We start from the raw sequence: 18,411 nt of genomic DNA, 5'->3' as shown, positions 1-18,411 counted from the left end.
CAGTAGTGTGGCGACCAGAATTGAACACTATACTCCAAGTGTGGCCTAACAGCTGCACCATGACTTGCCAATTTTTATACTCAATGCCCCGGCCAATGAAGGCAAGCATGCCGTATGCCTTCTTGACTACCTTCTCCACCTGTGTTGCCCCTTTCAGTGACCTGTGGACCTGTACACCAAGATCTGTCTGACTGTCAATACTCTTGAGGGTTCTACCATTCACTGTATATTCGCTACCTGTATTAGACCTTCCAAAATGCATTACCACATTTGTCTGGATTAAACTCCATCTGCCATCTCACTGCCCAAGTCCCCAAACGATCGAAATCCTGCTGTATCCTCTGACAGTCCTCATCGCTATCCGCAATTCCACCAACCTTTGTGTCGTCCGCAAACGTATTAATCAGACCAGTTACATTTTCCTCCAAATCATTGATATGTACTACGAACAGCAAAGGTCCCAGCACTGATCCCTGCGGAACACCACTGGTCACAGCCCTCCAATCAGAAAAGCACCCTTCCATTGCTAAAGATATAAGACAAAGGACAATTTGCCTCAGTACAGTAACAGTTTCACGTAACAAACACGCTTCACTTACATGTCGACGCAGCACTGAGGCTTCACTGCACCTGCAGCATCAACAACAACATACTTGTTTGGTGCTGTGCACAGAACTGAAAGGACAAAAGAGGAAATGTTAGAATGTAACAGGAACCTTAGCACTAAAAGGTGTAAATCAGTGTAAAGGTGCAGGTGTACCTTTGAATTTTAAGGCAAACTCATAAGGGTTGTAGAGAGTCAGCACTTGTTTGTGTGTTGACTGATCATCTGCATAAAATATCAGTTCTGTTGGAAATACAAAGACAGGAAGATTTCCTTCCACTAATTCTGGCTGCCGCCTGTGTTGCTGCATTGGCACGGAATATTAAGGGTGTTCTTGACCACTTAATCTCCTTTGGAACACTTAATTGTTTTTACAGTCCTCTCAGCATTTTGCCATACCTGTGAAGACAAATAAAACAACTGCTTTTAGAGAACGATATTCACTAAGGGCATGTGTGTTATAAAATTACATGATGACATTGAAAATTCGTTCTACCTTTAATGCTGTTCCTGGGCACTAACTTATGAATGAACTGACATAGGGCAGCACGGTGGCACAGTGGTTAGCACTGCTGCCTCACGCCGCTGAGGAGCCGAGTTCGATCCGGCACCGGGTCACTGTCTGTGTGGAATTTGCACATTCTCCCCGTGTCTGCGTGGGTTTCCCCCCACAACCCAAAGATGTGCCACGCTAAATTGCTCCTTAATTGGAAAAATTATTTAAAAGTATTTTTTTTAAATGAATGAACTGACATTAGAAGCATCCAACTGCTTGCAAACAAGCAGATCTTCTCCTTCAGATCTACCAACTCCAATGTTGAAAATACAGCAACCATTTCATTTTAACAAACTACAATGAATGCAAGAGAATGTCAAGGGTTAATTGATTGATTTAAGCTGCCTCTTCACCTCAATACTCAAATTTATCCAACTTGGCAGCAACTGAATTAATCACCGCTAGGTCATTAGCTCCAATTGATCTGGGCGGTCATTTCAAACATATGGTCGGTACCCTTAGAGTAACAAACGTCCGAATACAGATTATCATAGAATTTACAGTGCAGAAGGAGGCCATTCAGCCCATCGAGTCTGCCCTTGGAAAGAGCACACTATTCAAGCCCCACACCGCCACCCTATCCGCTTTATCCCCATAACCCAACCTAACCTTTTTTGGACACGAAGGGCAATTAATCATGGCTAATCCACCTAACCTGTGGGAGGAAGCTGGAGCACCCGGAGGAAACCAACGCACACACGGGGAGAATGTGCAGACTCCACACATATATCCTGTAACATTATGCATAGTGAGTCACGGTAAAGGTGGAAGGCAGGGAAAGTTGGAGCACGGAACACGGGATCAAGAGGAGGATATTCAGCCATTCAAGCAGCAAAAAAAGTTTAAACATTCCATCAAACTTAGAGAAAAGACTTATAATTGCACAAAGGTGGCTGGCAGGTCAGAAGATTGGATCGAATATAAAAAGCAGCAACAGTTGACTAAAACATTAATAAATAGGAAAAAATTAGAATAGAAGAGAAAGCTAGCTAGAAATATCAAGAGGTAGCAACAATTTAAAGATATTTAAAAAAGAGGATTGCAGTATAATGTGGATAAATGTGAGGATATCCACTGTGGATAAGTGTGAGGACATCCGCAGCGGATGGGATATCCCATGGGACTCATGTAGTATTGGAGGCGTAGATGGAGCAGAATTTGTAAGGAGCATCCAGGAGAGTTTTTTAGAGCAGTATGTAAATAGTCCAACTCGGGAAGGGGCCATACTGGACCTGGTATTGGGGAATGATCCCGGCCAGGTGGTTGAAGTTTCAGTCGGTGATTACTTGAGAATAGCGATCACAATTCCGTAAGTTTTAGAATACTCATGTATAAAGACGAGAGTGGTCCTAAAGGAAGAGTGCTAAATTGGGGAAAGGCCAAGTATAACAAAATTCGGCAGGAGCTAGGGAATGTGGATTGGGAGCAGCTGTTTAAGGGTAAATCCACAGACTTCCGGGTGCGGCGATGACCAGCTGAGTCGCACGTTTCGGCAGCTCCCTGTGAAACGGACTTTTGGGCTCTTGATAGGAGCCCCAACGGCAATTTTGACGGCTAAAAACACTGTGCGGTAAACCAGAAGGGAATCCCCCCTGGATACGGATGGAAAAAGGAGGAGAGAGTGGCCAGATTGCAGTGGATCCTTTAGAACAGCGGCAAGGAAGGCAAGCAAAAACCAAGATGGCGTCGGAAGGTGGCAGTTTAACATGGGGCCCTGAATAACAAGAGTTCTTGAAATGCTGTGTGGAAGAGATCAAAAAGGAAATGAAGAAAGAGCTGTTGGCCCCGATACTACAGGCGATCGAAGGGCTAAAGGAGGAACAAAAGACCCAGGAGCGGGAGCTTCGGGTCGTGAAGGCAAAGGCAGCCGAGAATGAGGACGATATACAGGGCCTGGTGGTGAAGACGGAGACGCAGGAGGCACATCAGAAACGATGTGTGGAAAGGTTGGAGGCACTGGAAAACAACGCAAGGAGGAACAACCTGAGGATTCTTGGTCTTCCTGAAGGTGTGGAGGGAGCGGACGTCGGGGCATATGTGAGCACGATGCTGCACTCGTTAATGGGAGCGGAGGCCCCGGCGGGTCCGTTGGAGGTGGAGGGAGCATACCGAGTGATGGCGCGAGGACCGAGAGCAGGAGAAATTCCCAGAGCCATAGTGGTGAGATTCCTCCATTTTAAGGATAGAGAAATGGTCCTTAGATGGGCGAAGAAAACTCGGAGCAGTAAATGGGAGAACGCGGTGATCCGCGTTTATCAAGACTGGAGTGCGGAGGTGGCGAGAAGGAGGGTGAGCTTTAATCGGGCCAAGGCGGTGCTTCATAAAAAGAAGATAAAATTTGGAATGCTGCAACCGGCAAGACTGTGGGTCACATATCGAGGGAGGCACCACTACTTTGAGACGGCGGATGAAGCGTGGACTTTTATTGTGGAAGAAAAACTGGAATGAGCGGGTTATTAAAAAGAACGTTCGAACAAAGTGGTGGGGCGAATGTGGGGGGCAAAGAGGGGTTTTATGTACTAATCCTGCGATGTGGTAACTTTTCTCTCTCCCACAGGTGGTGATGGGGGGAGGAGGGGAGGTGGAGGAGATGGGGCGTTGGCCATTAGGGGCGGGGCCAAGGGAGAAGCGCGGGCTTGGTTCCCGCGCTATGATAATCATGGCGGGAATAGAGAAGCAGGAAGGAGGGGGCGTCGCACGGTGCGAGCCGAGGTCACGGGGGGAAGCCGAGGTCAGCCAGAGTTTGCTGACTTCTGGGAGCAACATGGGGGGAGTAATTATGCTAGCGGGGGATCTAGCGGGGGGGGGTGGGAGGGGGGAATTACTGGGTTGCTGCTGCTGGGGAGAGGGGGGAGCTGGTATGGGAGAGGATGGGCGGAGGGGCACCGCCTGGGGGAGATACAGCTGCGTGGGAACCGGGTGAGGAGCTGGAAAAAGGTGATGGCTAATCGACAAGGGGGGGGGTAGGAAGCCCCCCAACTCGGCTGATCACGTGGAACGTGAGAGGGCTGAACGGGCCGATAAAGAGGGCACGGGTACTCGCACACCTTAAGAAACTTAAGGCAGATGTGGTTATGTTACAGGAAACGCACCTGAAACTGATAGACCAGGTTAGGCTACGCAAAGGATGGGTGGGGCAGGTGTTCCATTCGGGGCTAGATGCGAAAAACAGGGGGGTGGCTATATTAGTGGGGAAGCGGGTAATGTTCGAGGCAAAGACTATAGTGGCGGATAACGGGGGCAGATACGTGATGGTGAGTGGCAAACTACAGGGGGAGACGGTGGTTTTGGTAAACGTATATGCCCCGAACTGGGATGATGCCAATTTTATGAGGCGGATGCTAGGACGCATTCCGGACCTAGAGATGGGAAAGCTGATAATGGGGGGAGATTTTAATACGGTGTTGGAACCAGGGCTGGATAGGTCGAAGTCCAGGACTGGAAGGAGGCCGGCAGCAGCCAAGGTACTTAAAGATTTTATGGAGCAGATGGGAGGTGTAGACCCGTGGAGATTTAGCAGACCTAGGAGTAAGGAGTTCTCGTTTTTCTCCTATGTCCATAAAGTCTACTCGCGAATAGACTTTTTTGTGCTGGGTAGGGCATTGATCCCGAAGGTGAGGGGAACGGAGTATACGGCTATAGCCATTTCGGATCACGCTCCACACTGGGTGGACTTGGAGATAGGGGAGGAAACAGGAGGGCGCCCACCCTGGAGAATGGACATGGGACTAATGGCAGATGAGGGGGTGTGTCTAAGGGTGAGGGGGTGCATTGAAAAGTACTTGGAACTCAATGATAATGGGGAGGTCCAGGTGGGAGTGGTCTGGGAGGCATTGAAGGCGGTGGTTAGAGGGAGCTGATATCAATAAGGGCACATAAAGGGAAGCAGGAGAGTAAGGAACGGGAGCGGTTGCTGCAAGAACTTTTGAGGGTGGACAGACAATATGCGGAAGCACCGGAGGAGGGACTGTACAGGGAAAGGCAAAGGCTACATGTAGAATTTGACTTGCTGACTACAGGCACTGCAGAGGCACAATGGAGGAAGGCACAGGGTGTACAGTACGAATATGGGGAGAAGGTGAGCAGGTTGCTGGCACACCAATTGAGGAAAAGGGGAGCAGCGAGGGAAATAGGGGGAGTGAGGGATGAGGAAGGAGAGATGGAGCGGGGAGCGGAGAGAGTGAATGGAGTGTTCAAGACATTTTATAAAAAATTATATGAAGCTCAACCCCCGGATGGGAGGGAGAGAATGATGGGCTTCTTGGATCGGCTGGAATTTCCCAAGGTGGAAGAGCAGGAAAGGGTGGGACTGGGAGCACAGATCGAGGTAGAAGAAGTGGTGAAAGGAATTAGGAGCATGCAGGCGGGAAAGGCCCCGGGACCGGATGGATTCCCAGTCGAATTCTATAGAAAATATGTGGACTTGCTCGCCCCGGTACTGATGAGGACCTTTAATGAGGCAAAGGAAAGGGGACAACTGCCCCCGACTATGTCTGAAGCAACGATATCGCTTCTCTTAAAGAAGGAAAAGGACCCGCTACAATGCGGGTCCTATAGACCTATTTCCCTCCTAAATGTAGATGCCAAGGTCCTGGCCAAGGTAATGGCAATGAGAATAGAGGAATGTGTCCCGGGGGTGGTCCACGAGGACCAAACTGGGTTTGTGAAGGGGAGACAGCTGAACACGAATATACGGAGGTTGTTAGGGGTAATGATGATGGCCCCACCAGAGGGAGAAACGGAGATAGTAGTGGCGATGGATGCCGAGAAAGCATTTGATAGAGTGGAGTGGGATTATTTGTGGGAGGTGTTGAGGAGATTTGGTTTTGGAGAGGGGTATGTTAGATGGGTGCAGCTGTTGTATAGGGCCCCAGTGGCGAGCGTGGTCACGAATGGACGGGGATCTGCATATTTTCGGCTCCATAGAGGGACAAGGCAGGGATGCCCTCTGTCCCCATTATTGTTTGCACTGGCGATTGAGCCCCTGGCGATAGCGTTGAGGGGTTCCAAGAAGTGGAGGGGAGTACTTAGGGGAGGAGAAGAGCACCGGGTATCTTTGTATGCGGACGATTTGCTACTATACGTGGTGGACCTGGCGGAGGGGATGCCAGAAATAATGCGGATACTTGGGGAGTTTGGGGATTTTTCAGGGTATAAATTGAACATGGGGAAAAGTGAGTTGTTTGTGGTGCATCCAGGGGAGCCGAGTAGAGAAATAGAGGACCTACCGTTGAGGAAGGTAACAAGGGACTTTCGTTACCTGGGGATCCAGATAGCTAAGAATTGGGGCACATTGCATAGGTTAAATTTAACGCGGTTGGTGGAACAGATGGAGGAGGATTTCAAGAGATGGGATATGGTATCCCTGTCAATGGCAGGGAGGGTGCAGGCGGTTAAGATGGTGGTCCTCCCGAGATTCCTCTTTGTGTTTCAGTGCCTCCCGGTGGTGATCACGAAGGCTTTTTTTAAAAGGATTGAAAAGAGCATCATGGGTTTTGTGTGGGCCGGGAAGACGCCGAGAGTGAGGAAGGGATTCTTACAGCGTAGCAGGGATAGGGGGGGGCTGGCACTACCGAGCCTAAGTGAGTATTATTGGGCCGCTAATATTTCAATGGTGAGTAAGTGGATGGGAGAGGAGGAGGGAGCGGCGTGGAAGAGATTAGAGAGGGCGTCCTGTAGGTGGACTAGCCTACAGGCTATGGTGACAGCCCCATTGCCGTTCTCACCAAGGAACTACACCACAAGCCCGGTGGTGGTGGCTACACTGAAGATTTGGGGACAGTGGAGACGGCATAGGGGAAAGACTGGAGCCTTGGGGGGGTCCCCGATAAGAAACAACCATAGGTTTGCCCCGGGGGGAATGGATGGGGTATATGGAATGTGGCAAAGAGCAGGAATAACGCAACTGAAAGATCTGTTTGTGGATGGGAAGTTCGCGAGTCTGGGAGCGCTGACCGAGAAATATGGGTTGCCCCAAGGGAATGCATTCAGGTATATGCAACTGAGGGCTTTTGCGAGGCAACAGGTGAGGGAATTCCCGCAGCTCCCGACACAAGAGGTGCAGGACAGAGTGATCGCAAAGACATGGGTGGGGGATGGTAAGGTGTCAGATATATATAGGGAAATGAGGGACGAAGGGGAGACTATGGTAGATGAACTAAAAGGGAAATGGGAAGAAGAGCTGGGGGAGGAGATCGAGGAGGGGCTGTGGGCAGATGCCCTAAGCAGGGTAAACTCGTCGTCCTCGTGTGCCAGGCTAAGCCTGATTCAGTTTAAGGTATTACACAGGGCACATATGACTGGAGCACGGCTCAGTAAATTTTTTGGGGTGGAGGATAGGTGTGCGAGGTGCTCGAGAAGCCCAGCGAATCATACCCATATGTTTTGGTCATGCCCGGCACTACAGGGGTTTTGGATGGGGGTGACAAAGGTGCTTTCAAAAGTAGTAGGAGTCCGGGTCGAACCAGGCTGGGGGTTGGCTATATTTGGGGTTGCACAAGAGCCGGGAGTGCAGGAGGCGAGAGAGGCCGATGTTTTGGCCTTTGCGTCCCTAGTAGCCCGGCGCAGGATATTGCTAATGTGGAAAGAAGCCAAGCCCCCGGGGGTGGAGACCTGGATAAATGACATGGCGGGGTTTATAAAGCTAGAGCGGATTAAGTTCGTCCTAAGGGGGTCGGCTCAAGGGTTCACCAGGCGGTGGCAACCGTTCGTCGAATACCTCGCAGAAAGATAGACGGAATGGGAAAAAGAAGGCAGCAGCAGCAGCCCAGGATCGGGAGGGGGGTGGGGGGGGGGGGGAGGAGGAACCAGAAGGACTCTCAGGGTTGTTAATATATACTGTATAGTATGTATAGGTCGTTGCTACAGATAATTATATATTGGACTGTTAAATTATATTTTTGGAGAGTGTTACTTGTTACAAGGCAGTTGCCAATTAGGGCTAGTTTTCATTTTTGTTATTTATTATTTATTCATTTTTTGTTTATAAAATAGGTCATTGTTATTTGTGTTGTTATAATATTGTGTAAAGGATGCACAATGTACTGTGTTGGTTGACCAAAAATTTTCAATAAAATATTTAATAAAAAAAAAAGGGTAAATCCACATTTGAAATGTGGAAGTCTTTTAAGGAAAGGTTGATTTAGAGTGCAGGACAGACATGTCCCTGTGAAAATGAGGGATAGAAATGGCAAGATTAGGGAACCATGGATGACGGGTGGAATTGTGAGACTAGCTAAGATGAAAAAGGAAGCATACATAAGATCTAGGTGACTTAAAACTGAAGTTTTGGAGGAATATCGGGAAAGTAGGACAAATCTCAAATGCACATTAAAGAGGGCTAAAAGGGGTCATGAAATATCTTTGGCAAACAGGGTTAAGGAAAATCCCAAAGCATTTTAAGACCATAAGACATAGGAGCGCAAGTAAGGCCATTCGACCCATCGAGTCCACTCCACCATTCAATCATGGCTGATTTCAACTCCATTTACCCGCTCTCTCTCCATAGCCCTTAATTCCTCGAGAAATCAAGAATTCATCAACTTCTGTCTTAAAGACACTCAACGTCCCGGCCTCCACCGCCCTCTGTGGCAATGAATTCCACAGACCCACCACTCTCTGGCTGAAGAAATTTCTCCTCATCTCTGTTCTAAGTGACTCTCTTTTATTCTAAGGCTGTGCCTCCGGGTCCTAGTCTCCCCTGCTAATGGAAACAACTTCCCTACGTCCACCCTATCTAAGCGATTCATTATCTTGTAAGTTTCTATTAGGTCTCCCCTCAACCTCCTAAACTCCAATGAATATAATCCCAGGATCCTCAGACGTTCATCGTATGTTAGGCCTACCATTCCTGGGATCATCCGTGTGAATCTCCGCTGGACCCGCTCCAGTGCCAGTATGTCCTTCCTGAGGTGTGGGGCCCAACATTGCTCACAGTATTCTAAATGGGGCCTAACTAGTGCTTTATAAAGCTTCAGAAGTACATCCCTGCTTTTATATTCCAAGCCTCTTGAGATAAATGACAACATTGCATTTGCTTTCTTAATTACGGACTCAACCTGCAAGTTTACCTTTAGAGAATCCTGGACTAGGACTCCCAAGTCCCTTTGCACTTGAGCATTATGAATTTTGTCACCGTTTAGAAAATAGACCATGCCTCTATTCTTTTTTCCAAAGTGCAAGACTGTAACACCTTTACATCTGATTCTACCTTCTTTCTTTCAAATTGCAGACTGAATTCTACTATATTATGATCACTGCCTCCTAAATGTTCCCTTACTTTAAGATCTTTTATCAAGTCTGGCTCATTACATAACACTAAGTCCAGAATTCATATATAAGGAGCAAGAGGGTAACTAGAGAAAGGATTGGCCCACTCAAAGACAAAAGAGGGAATTTATGCGTGGAGTCAGAGGAAATCGGTGAGATTCTTAATGAGTACTTTGCATCGGTATTCACCAAGGAGAGGGACATGACGGATGTTGAGGCTAGGGATGGATGTTTAAATACTCTAGGTCAAGTCGGCATAAGGAAGGGGGAGGTTTTGGGTCTTCTAAAAGACATTAAGGTGGACAAGTCCCCAGGTCCAGATGGGATCTATCCCAGGTTACTGAGGGAAGTGAGGGACGAAATAGCTGGGGCCTTTACAGATATCTTTGCAGCATCCTTGAGCACGGGTGAGGTCCCGGAGGACTGGAGAATTGCTAATGTTGTCCCTTTGTTTAAGAAGGGTAGCAGGGATAATCCAGGGAATTATAGACCTGTGAGCTTGACGTCACTGGTAGGCAAACTGTTGGAAAAGATACTGAGGGATAGGATCTTTTACATTTGGAAGAAAATAGACTGATCAGTGATAGGCAGCATGGTTTTGTGCAGGGAAGATCATGTCTTACAAACCTAATAGAATTCTTTGAGGAAGTGACAAAGTTAATTGATGAGGGAAGGGCTGTAGATGTTATATACATGGACTTCAGTAAAGCGTTTGATAAAGTTCCCCATGGCAGGTTGATGGAAAAAGTGAAGTCGTATGGGGTTCAGGGTGTACTAGCTAGATGGATAAAGAACTGGCTGGGCAACAGGAGACAGAGAGTAGTGGTGGAAGGGAGTGTCTCAAAATGGAGAAAGGTGACTAGTGGTGTTCCACAGGGATCTGTGCTCGGACCACTGTTGTTTGTGATATACATAAATGATCTGGACGAAGGTATAGGTGGTCTGATTAGCAAATTTACAGATGATACTAAGGTTGGTGGAGTTGCAGAGAGCGAGGAGGACTGTCAGAGAATACAGCAAAATATAGATAGATTGGAGAGTTGGGCAGAGAAATGGCAGATAAGTTCAATCCAGGCAAATGCGAGGTGATGCATTTTGGAAGATCGAATTCAAGAGCAGACTATACGGTCAATGGAAGAGACCTGGGGAAAATTGATGTACAGAGAGATCTGGGAGTTCAGGTCCATTGTACCCTGAAGGTGGCAACACAGGTCGATAGAGTGATCAAGAAGGCATACAGCATGCTTGCCTTCATCGGACGGGGTATTGAGTACAAGAGTCGGCAGGTCATGTTACAGTTGTATAGGACTTTGGTTAGGCCACATTTGGAATACTGCGTGCAGTTCTGGTCGCCACATTACCAGAAGGATGTGGATGCTTTAGAGAGGGTGCAGAGGAGGTTCACCAAGACGTTGCCTGGTATGGAGGGTGCTAGCTATGAAGAAAGGTTGAGTAGATTAGGATTGTTTTCGTTGGAAAGACGGAGGTTGAGGGGGGACCTGATTGAGGTCTACAAAATTATGAGAGGTATGGACAGGGTGGATAGAACAAGCTTTTTCCAAGAGTGGGGATGTCAATTACAAGGGGTCACGATTTCAAGGTGAGAGGGGGAAAGTTTAAGGGAGATGTGCGTGGAAAGCTTTTTACGCAGAAGGTGGTGGGAGCCTGGAACGCTTTGCCAGCGGAGGTGGTAGAGGCGGGCACGATAGCATCATTTAAGATGCATCTAGACAGATATATGAATGGGTGGGGAACAGAGGGAAGTAGATCCTTGGGAAATAGAAGACAGGTTTAGATAAAGGATCTGGATCGGGGCAGGCTGGGAAGGCCGAAGGGCCTGTTCCTGTGCTGTAATGTTCTTTGTTAAGTGTGAGGTTATCGGCTGTGGATAAGTGTGAGGTTATCGGCTGTGGATGAGTGTGAGGATATCCGCTGTGGATGAGTGTGAGGATATCCGCTGTGGATGAGTGTGAGGTTATCGGCTGTGGATAAGTGTGAGGTTATCGGCTGTGGATAAGTGTGAGGTTATCGGCTGTGGATAAGTGTGAGGTTATCGGCTGTGGATAAGTGTGAGGTTATCGGCTGTGGATAAGTGTGAGGTTATCGGCTGTGGATAAGTGTGAGGTTATCGGCTGTGGATAAGTGTGAGGCTATCGGCTGTGGATAAGTGTGAGGTTATCGGCTGTGGATAAGTGTGAGGTTATCGGCTGTGGATAAGTGTGAGGATATCCGCTGTGGATAAGTGTGAGGCTTTCCGCTGTGGATAAGTGTGAGGATATCCGCTGTGGATAAGTGTGAGGTTATCGGCTGTGGGTAAGTGTGAGGTTATCGGCTGTGGATAAGTGGGAGGTTATCGGCTGTGGATAAGTGTGAGGTTATCGGCAGTGGATAAGTGTGAGGATATCCGCTGTGGATGAGTGTGAGGTTATCGGCTGTGGATAAGTGAGGTTATCGGCTGTGGATAAGTGTGAGGTTATCGGCTGTGGATAAGTGAGGTTATCACTATGGATAGGTGTGAGGATATCGGCAGTGGATAAGTGTGAGGATATCCGCTGTGGATAAGTGTGAGGTTATCGGCTGTGGATAAGTGTGAGGATATCCGCTGTGGATAAGTGTGAGGCTTTCCGCTGTGGATAAGTGTGAGGATATCCGCTGTGGATAAGTGTGAGGTTATCGGCTGTGGATAAGTGTGAGGTTTTCGGCTGTGGATAAGTGTGAGGTTATCGGCTGTGGATAAGTGTGAGGCTTTCCGCTGTGGATAAGTGTGAGGATATCCGCTGTGGATAAGTGTGAGGTTATCGGCTGTGGATAAGTGTGAGGTTTTCGGCTGTGGATAAGTGTGAGATTATCAGCTGTGGATAAGTGTGAGGTTATCGGCTGTGGATAAGTGTGATGATATCGGCTGTGGATAAGTGTGAGGCTTTCCGCTGTGGGTAAGTGTGAGGTTATCCGCTGTGGATAAGTGTGAGGATATCCTCTGTGGATAAGTGTGAGGTTATCCGCTGTAGATAAGTGTGAGGATATCACTGTGGATAAGTGTGAGGTTATTGGCTGTGGATAAATGTGAGGATATCGGCTGTGGATAAGTGTGAGGCTATCGGCTGTGGATAAGTGTGAGGTTATCTGCTGTACATAAGTGTGAGGATATCGGCTGTGGATAAGTGTGAGGATATCCGCTGTGGATAAATGTGAGGCTATCGCTGTGGATAAGTGTGAGGTTATCCGCTGTGGATAAGTGTGAGGATATCCTCTGTGGATAAGTGTGAGGATATCCTCTGTGGATAAGTGTGAGGATATCCTCTGTGGATAAGTGTGAGGTTATTACTGTGGATAAGTGTGAGGTTTTCGGCTGTGGATAAGTGTGAGATTATCGGCTGTGGATAAGTGTGATGATATCGGCTGTGGATAAGTGTGATGATATCGGCTGTGGATAAGTGTGAGGATATCGGCTGTGGATAAGTGTGAGGCTTTCCGCTGTGGGTAAGTGTGAGGTTATCCGCTGTGGATAAGTGTGAGGATATCCTCTGTGGATAAGTGTGAGGTTATCCGCTGTAGATAAGTGTGAGGATATCACTGTGGATAAGTGTGAGGTTATTGGCTGTGGATAAATGTGAGGATATCGGCTGTGGATAAGTGTGAGGCTATCGGCTGTGGATAAGTGTGAGGTTATCTGCTGTAGATAAGTGTGAGGATATCGGCTGTGGATAAGTGTGAGGATATCCGCTGTGGATAAATGTGAGGATATCGCTGTGGATAAGTGTGAGGTTATCCGCTGTGGATAAGTGTGAGGATATCCTCTGTGGATAAGTGTGAGGATATCCTCTGTGGATAAGTGTGAGGTTATTACTGTGGATAAGTGTGACGTTATTGGCTGTGGATAAGTGTGAGGTTATCCGCTGTGGATAAGTGTGAGGATATCCTCTGTGGATAAGTGTGAGGTTATCACTGTGGATAAGTGTGAGGTTATTACTGTGGATAAGTGTGAGGTTATTGGCTGTGGATAAGTGTGAGGTTATCACTGTGGATAAGTGTGCCCTGAACCATTCTTGTAAACCTCTCCTGCAATCTCTCCAGTGCGTTCACACCCTTCCTATAGTGTGGCACCCAGAACTGTGCACAATATTTCCTGTAAACCCCATCCTACAGTATGCTTACTGTTGGGGGGCCTATAAGCAATTTCCTCAAGTGACTTCTTCCCTTTGCCCAAAGGTAATCTCCACCCAAACTGATTCAGCATCTCGATATCCCCTGCTGGGTTGGGATCTGGAATTCACGGCCTGGAGGTGTGGTGGAGGCAGGTTCAATTGAGGTATTCCGGAGGGCATTGGATGATTATTTGAAGAGAAACAACGTGCAGGGGTCTGGGGAAAAGGCAGGAGAAAGGCACTAAGTCATGATACTCGTTTGGAGAGACGGTGCAGACACGATGGGCAGAATTGCCTCCTTTTGCAACATAACTTTTTTATTTCACCATTAAAAGCAAATAAAAGTGATATACAATATTAGCATCCACTAATACTGATGCTCAGTGTTTAAAACTGAAGAAACATGCAAGAAAGTTTACTAGAGTTAAAGAAAAGCTTTAAATATATACCGTGGGCAGCACGGTAGCATTGTGGTTAGCACAATTGCTTCACAGCTCCAAGGTCCCAGGTTCGATTCTGGCTTGGGTCACTGCCTGTGCGGAGTCTGCACGTCCTCCCCGTGTGTGCGTGGGTTTCCTCCGGGTGCTCCGGTTTCCTCACAGTCCAAAGATATGCAGGTTAGGCGGATTGGCCATGATAAATTGCCCTTAGTGTCCAAAATTGCCCTTAGTGTTGGGTGGGGTTGCTGGGTTGTGGGGATAGGGTGGAGGTATTGAATTTGGGTAGGGTGCTCTTTCCAGGAGCTGGTGCAGACTCGATGGGCCGAATGGCCTCCTTCTGCACTGTAAATTCTATGATATTTATATTTGTGTTTCATTAAGTTGCCCCAACAGCCATCGAGACCACCAGTAATCTTTTCCCATCAGGAATGGACAATAAATCCTGGCCCAGCCAGTGACATCCACATCCCATGAACAATTTTTTTTAAAATTGCACACAGGAGAGATTGTGCCAAAATTGAGAACATTTTGCTACAGACTAGTCATGGAACAGCCTGACATAGTCATACTCAGTAAATCACACCTTATGACATCCCAGTTCGCATCACCACCATCACTGGGTATGTTCTGTCCCACCAGCAGGACAGACCCAGCAGAGGTGGTGGCACAGTGGTATGCAGCTGGGAAGGAGTTACACCGGGGATCCTCAACATCGATATTGGACCTGCTGAGGTCTTATGGCATCAGGTCAACCATGGGCAAGGAAACCTGCTGATTATTACCTAGCGCCACAGTCCGTACCTCCCCCCCCACCCCCCCTCCCCTCCCATTGCTGAATCAGTACTTCTCCATGTTGAACAACCACTGAAGGTACTGAGGGTGGCAAGGGCACAGAATGTACCGAATGGGTGTTCATTACCAAGAGTGGCTCACCACCACCACTGACCGGGCTAGCTGAGACCTAAGGACATAGATGCTAGACTGAGTCTGTGACAGGTGGTGAAGGAACCAACAAGAAGGATCACCCATTTAAAACAGAGATGAAGAGAAAAAGATTCTCAAGGGTTGCGAGACTTTGGAATTTTCTTCACATTTCTTATCAGGGTTCACCCAAACTCCACACGGACAGTGACCCAGAGCCGGGATCGAACCTGGGACCTCGGCGCCATGAGGCAGCAGTTCTAACCACTGTGCCACCATGCTGCCCTCCTTACCATCCACTCACCAGTCTGCCTCAACTTCCCTCAATTTTCTTTTCCACATGAATAAGCAGAACAGCTACTCATTACAAACTGCAGTAGTGATTCCCTTTCCAGCAAAATAATCATGCTTCATTTATCAATTCAGAAAATTACTTTGCCAAATTCTTTAGAAGCGTATCAATTTATATCACATCACTGAGCCATTCAGTCCATTGTATATTTGTTTGCTCTTGATAGAGCAATTCAGAATAAATCCCATTGCCCTGCTCTCTCCTATAGCTCAGTCAATCCCCAGGTCAGGATCGTCATACAAGGAGAGATTGGGTCAACTGGGCCTGTATCCCCTGGAATTTAGAATGAGGTGATCCAATTGAACCATATAAAATGTTGACAGGACTGGACAGACTGGATGTTGTTTCCTCTGGATGGGGGGTGTCTAGAACAAGGAGTCACAGTCTCAGGATACGGGGTTGGCCATTTAAGACTGAGATGTGGAGAAACTTCTTCAGAGAGGGTGGTAAATCAGTGGAATTCACTCCCACAGAAGGCTGTGGAGGCCAAATCACTTAATGCATTTAAGGTAGAATTAGATAGATTTCTGGACTCTAAAGGCGTCAAGGGTTTGGAGAGATCGTGGGGATACGGCGTTGAGATTGATCAGCAATTATCATATTGAATGGCAAAGCAGACTTGAAGGGCCTAATGGCCTCCACCTGCACCTATTTTCCATGTTTCTTATACCACTGCCCTGCGCTCTCCTCATAGCCCAGTATCAATCCCTAAATAATCCCACTGGCCCACACTCTCCCCGCTACCTCAGTATCAATCCCAAACTAATCCCACTGCCCCACTCTCTCCTCATAGCCCAGTATCAATCCCAAACTAATCCCACTGCCCCAATCCCCCGATAGCCCTGTGACAATCCCAAACTAATCCCACTGCCCCACTCTCCCCATAGCCCTGGATCGATCCCAAACTAATCCCACTGCCCCACTCTCCCCATAGCCCTGTATCGATCCCAAACTAATCCCACTGCCCCGCTCTCTCCCCATAGCACTGTATCAATCCCCAAACTAATCCCACTGCCCCGCTCTCTCCCCATAGCCCTGTATCAATCCCCAAACTAATCCCACTGGCCCACTCTCCCCATAGCCCTGAATCAATCTCAAACTAATCCCACTGCCCCACTCTCCCCATAGCCCTGTATCAATCCCAAACTAATCCCACTGCCCCACTCTCCCCATAGCCCTGTATCAATCACCAAACTAATCCCACGGCTCCGCTCTCCCCATAGCCCTGTATCAATCCCAAACTAATCCCACTGCCCCACTCTCCCCATAGCCCTGTATCAATCCCAAACTAATCCCACTGGCCCACTCTCCCCATAGCCCTGTATCAATCCCAAACTAATCCCACTGCCCCACTCTCCCCATAGCCCTGTATCAATCCCAAACTAATCCCACTGCCCCACTCTCCCCATAGCCCTGTATCAATCCCAAACTAATCCCACTGGCCCACTCTCCCCATAGCCCTGTATCAATCCCAAACTAATCCCACTGCCCCACTCTCCCCATAGCCCTGTATCAATCCCAAACTAATCCCACTGCCCCGCTCTCTCCTCATAGCCCTGTATCAATCCCCAAACTAATCCCACTGGCACACTCTCCCCATAGCCCTGTTATCAATCCCAAACTAATCCCACTGCCCCGTTCTCTCCCCATAGCCCTGTATCGATCCCAAACTAATCCCACTGCCCCACTCTCCCCATAGCCCTGTATCAATCCCAAACTAATCCCACTGGCCCACTCTCCCCATAGCCCTGTATCAATCCCAAACTAATCCCACTGCCCCGCTCTCTCCTCATAGCCCTGTATCAATCCCCAAACTAATCCCACTGCCCCGCTCTCTCCCCATAGCACTGCATCAATCCCCAAACTAATCACACTGCCCCACTCTCTCCCCATAGCCCTGTATCGATCCCAAACTAATCCCACTGCCCCACTCTCCCCATAGCCCTGTATCAATCCCAAACTAATCCCACTGTCCCGCTCTCTCCCCATAGCCCTGTATCAATCCCAAACTAATCCCACTGGCCCACTCTCCCCATAGCCCTGTATCAATCCCAAACTAATCCCACTGCCCCACTCTCCCCATAGCCCTGTATCAATCCCAAACTAATCCCACTGCCCCGCTCTCTCCTCATAGCCCTGTATCAATCCCCAAACTAATCCCACTGGCACACTCTCCCCATAGCCCTGTATCAATCCCAAACTAATCCCACTGCCCCGTTCTCTCCCCATAGCCCTGTATCGATCCCAAACTAATCCCACTGCCCCACTCTCCCCATAGCCCTGTATCAATCCCAAACTAATCCCACTGGCCCACTCTCCCCATAGCCCTGTATCAATCCCAAACTAATCCCACTGCCCCGCTCTCTCCTCATAGCCCTGTATCAATCCCCAAACTAATCCCACTGCCCCGCTCTCTCCCCATAGCACTGCATCAATCCCCAAACTAATCACACTGCCCCACTCTCTCCCCATAGCCCTGTATCGATCCCAAACTAATCCCACTGCCCCACTCTCCCCATAGCCCTGTATCAATCCCAAACTATTCCCACTGTCCCGCTCTCTCCCCATAGCCCTGTATCAATCCCAAACTAATCCCACTGGCCCACTCTCCCCATAGCCCTGTATCAATCCCAAACTAATCCCACTGCCCTGCTCTCTCCCCATAGCACTGCATCAATCCCCAAACTAATCACACTGCCCCACTCTCTCCCCATAGCCCTGTATCGATCCCAAACTAATCCCACTGCCCCACTCTCTCCCCATAGCCCTGTACCAATCCCCAAACTAATCCCACTGCCCCACTCTCCCCATAGCCCTGTATCGATCCCAAACTAATCCCACTGGCCCACTCTCTCCCCATAGCCCTGTATCAATCCCCAAACTAATCCCACTGTCCCACTCTCGTTCATTAACAGAGGGATTGAATTTAAGAGCCGTGAGGTGATGATGCAGCTGTACAAAACTTTGGTAAGGCCACATTTGGAGTACTGTGTACAGTTCTGGTCGCCTCATTTTAGGAAGGATGTGGAAGCTCTGGAAAAGGTGCAAAGAAGATTTACCAGGATGTTGCCTGGAATGGAGAATAGGTCTTACGAGGAAAGGTTGAGGGTGCTAGGCCTTTTCTC

At 48.4% G+C, this 18,411-nt stretch overlaps 1 protein-coding gene across 9 annotated transcripts in view; it reads right to left on the bottom strand.

The window, feature by feature from the left end:
• mospd1 (motile sperm domain containing 1) overlaps positions 1 to 18,411 on the bottom strand; it is an 87,632-nt gene that overhangs the window by 55,849 nt on the left and 13,372 nt on the right. For 7 of the 9 annotated variants that reach the window (XM_072506000.1, XM_072506005.1, XM_072505999.1 and 4 more), the window contains exons 2-3: positions 761 to 1,003; positions 600 to 675 (exon numbers count right to left, since the gene is read on the bottom strand). In XM_072506000.1, coding sequence (XP_072362101.1) covers positions 600 to 675; positions 761 to 914 — 230 coding nt within the window. In that variant the 5' untranslated portion in view covers positions 915 to 1,003. Of the gene's footprint in view, positions 1 to 599; positions 676 to 760; positions 1,004 to 13,583; positions 13,602 to 14,022; positions 14,043 to 18,411 lie in introns of those variants that run through there. The other 2 variants (XM_072505997.1, XM_072505998.1) reach the window with 2 other exon arrangements.

Source organism: Scyliorhinus torazame, chromosome 5 (genome assembly GCF_047496885.1).
Source record: "Scyliorhinus torazame isolate Kashiwa2021f chromosome 5, sScyTor2.1, whole genome shotgun sequence".
NCBI lineage: Eukaryota > Metazoa > Chordata > Chondrichthyes > Carcharhiniformes > Scyliorhinidae > Scyliorhinus > Scyliorhinus torazame.
The sequence above is the reverse complement of the archived record's forward strand: the minus strand, read 5'-3'. Positions and strand labels throughout refer to the sequence as shown.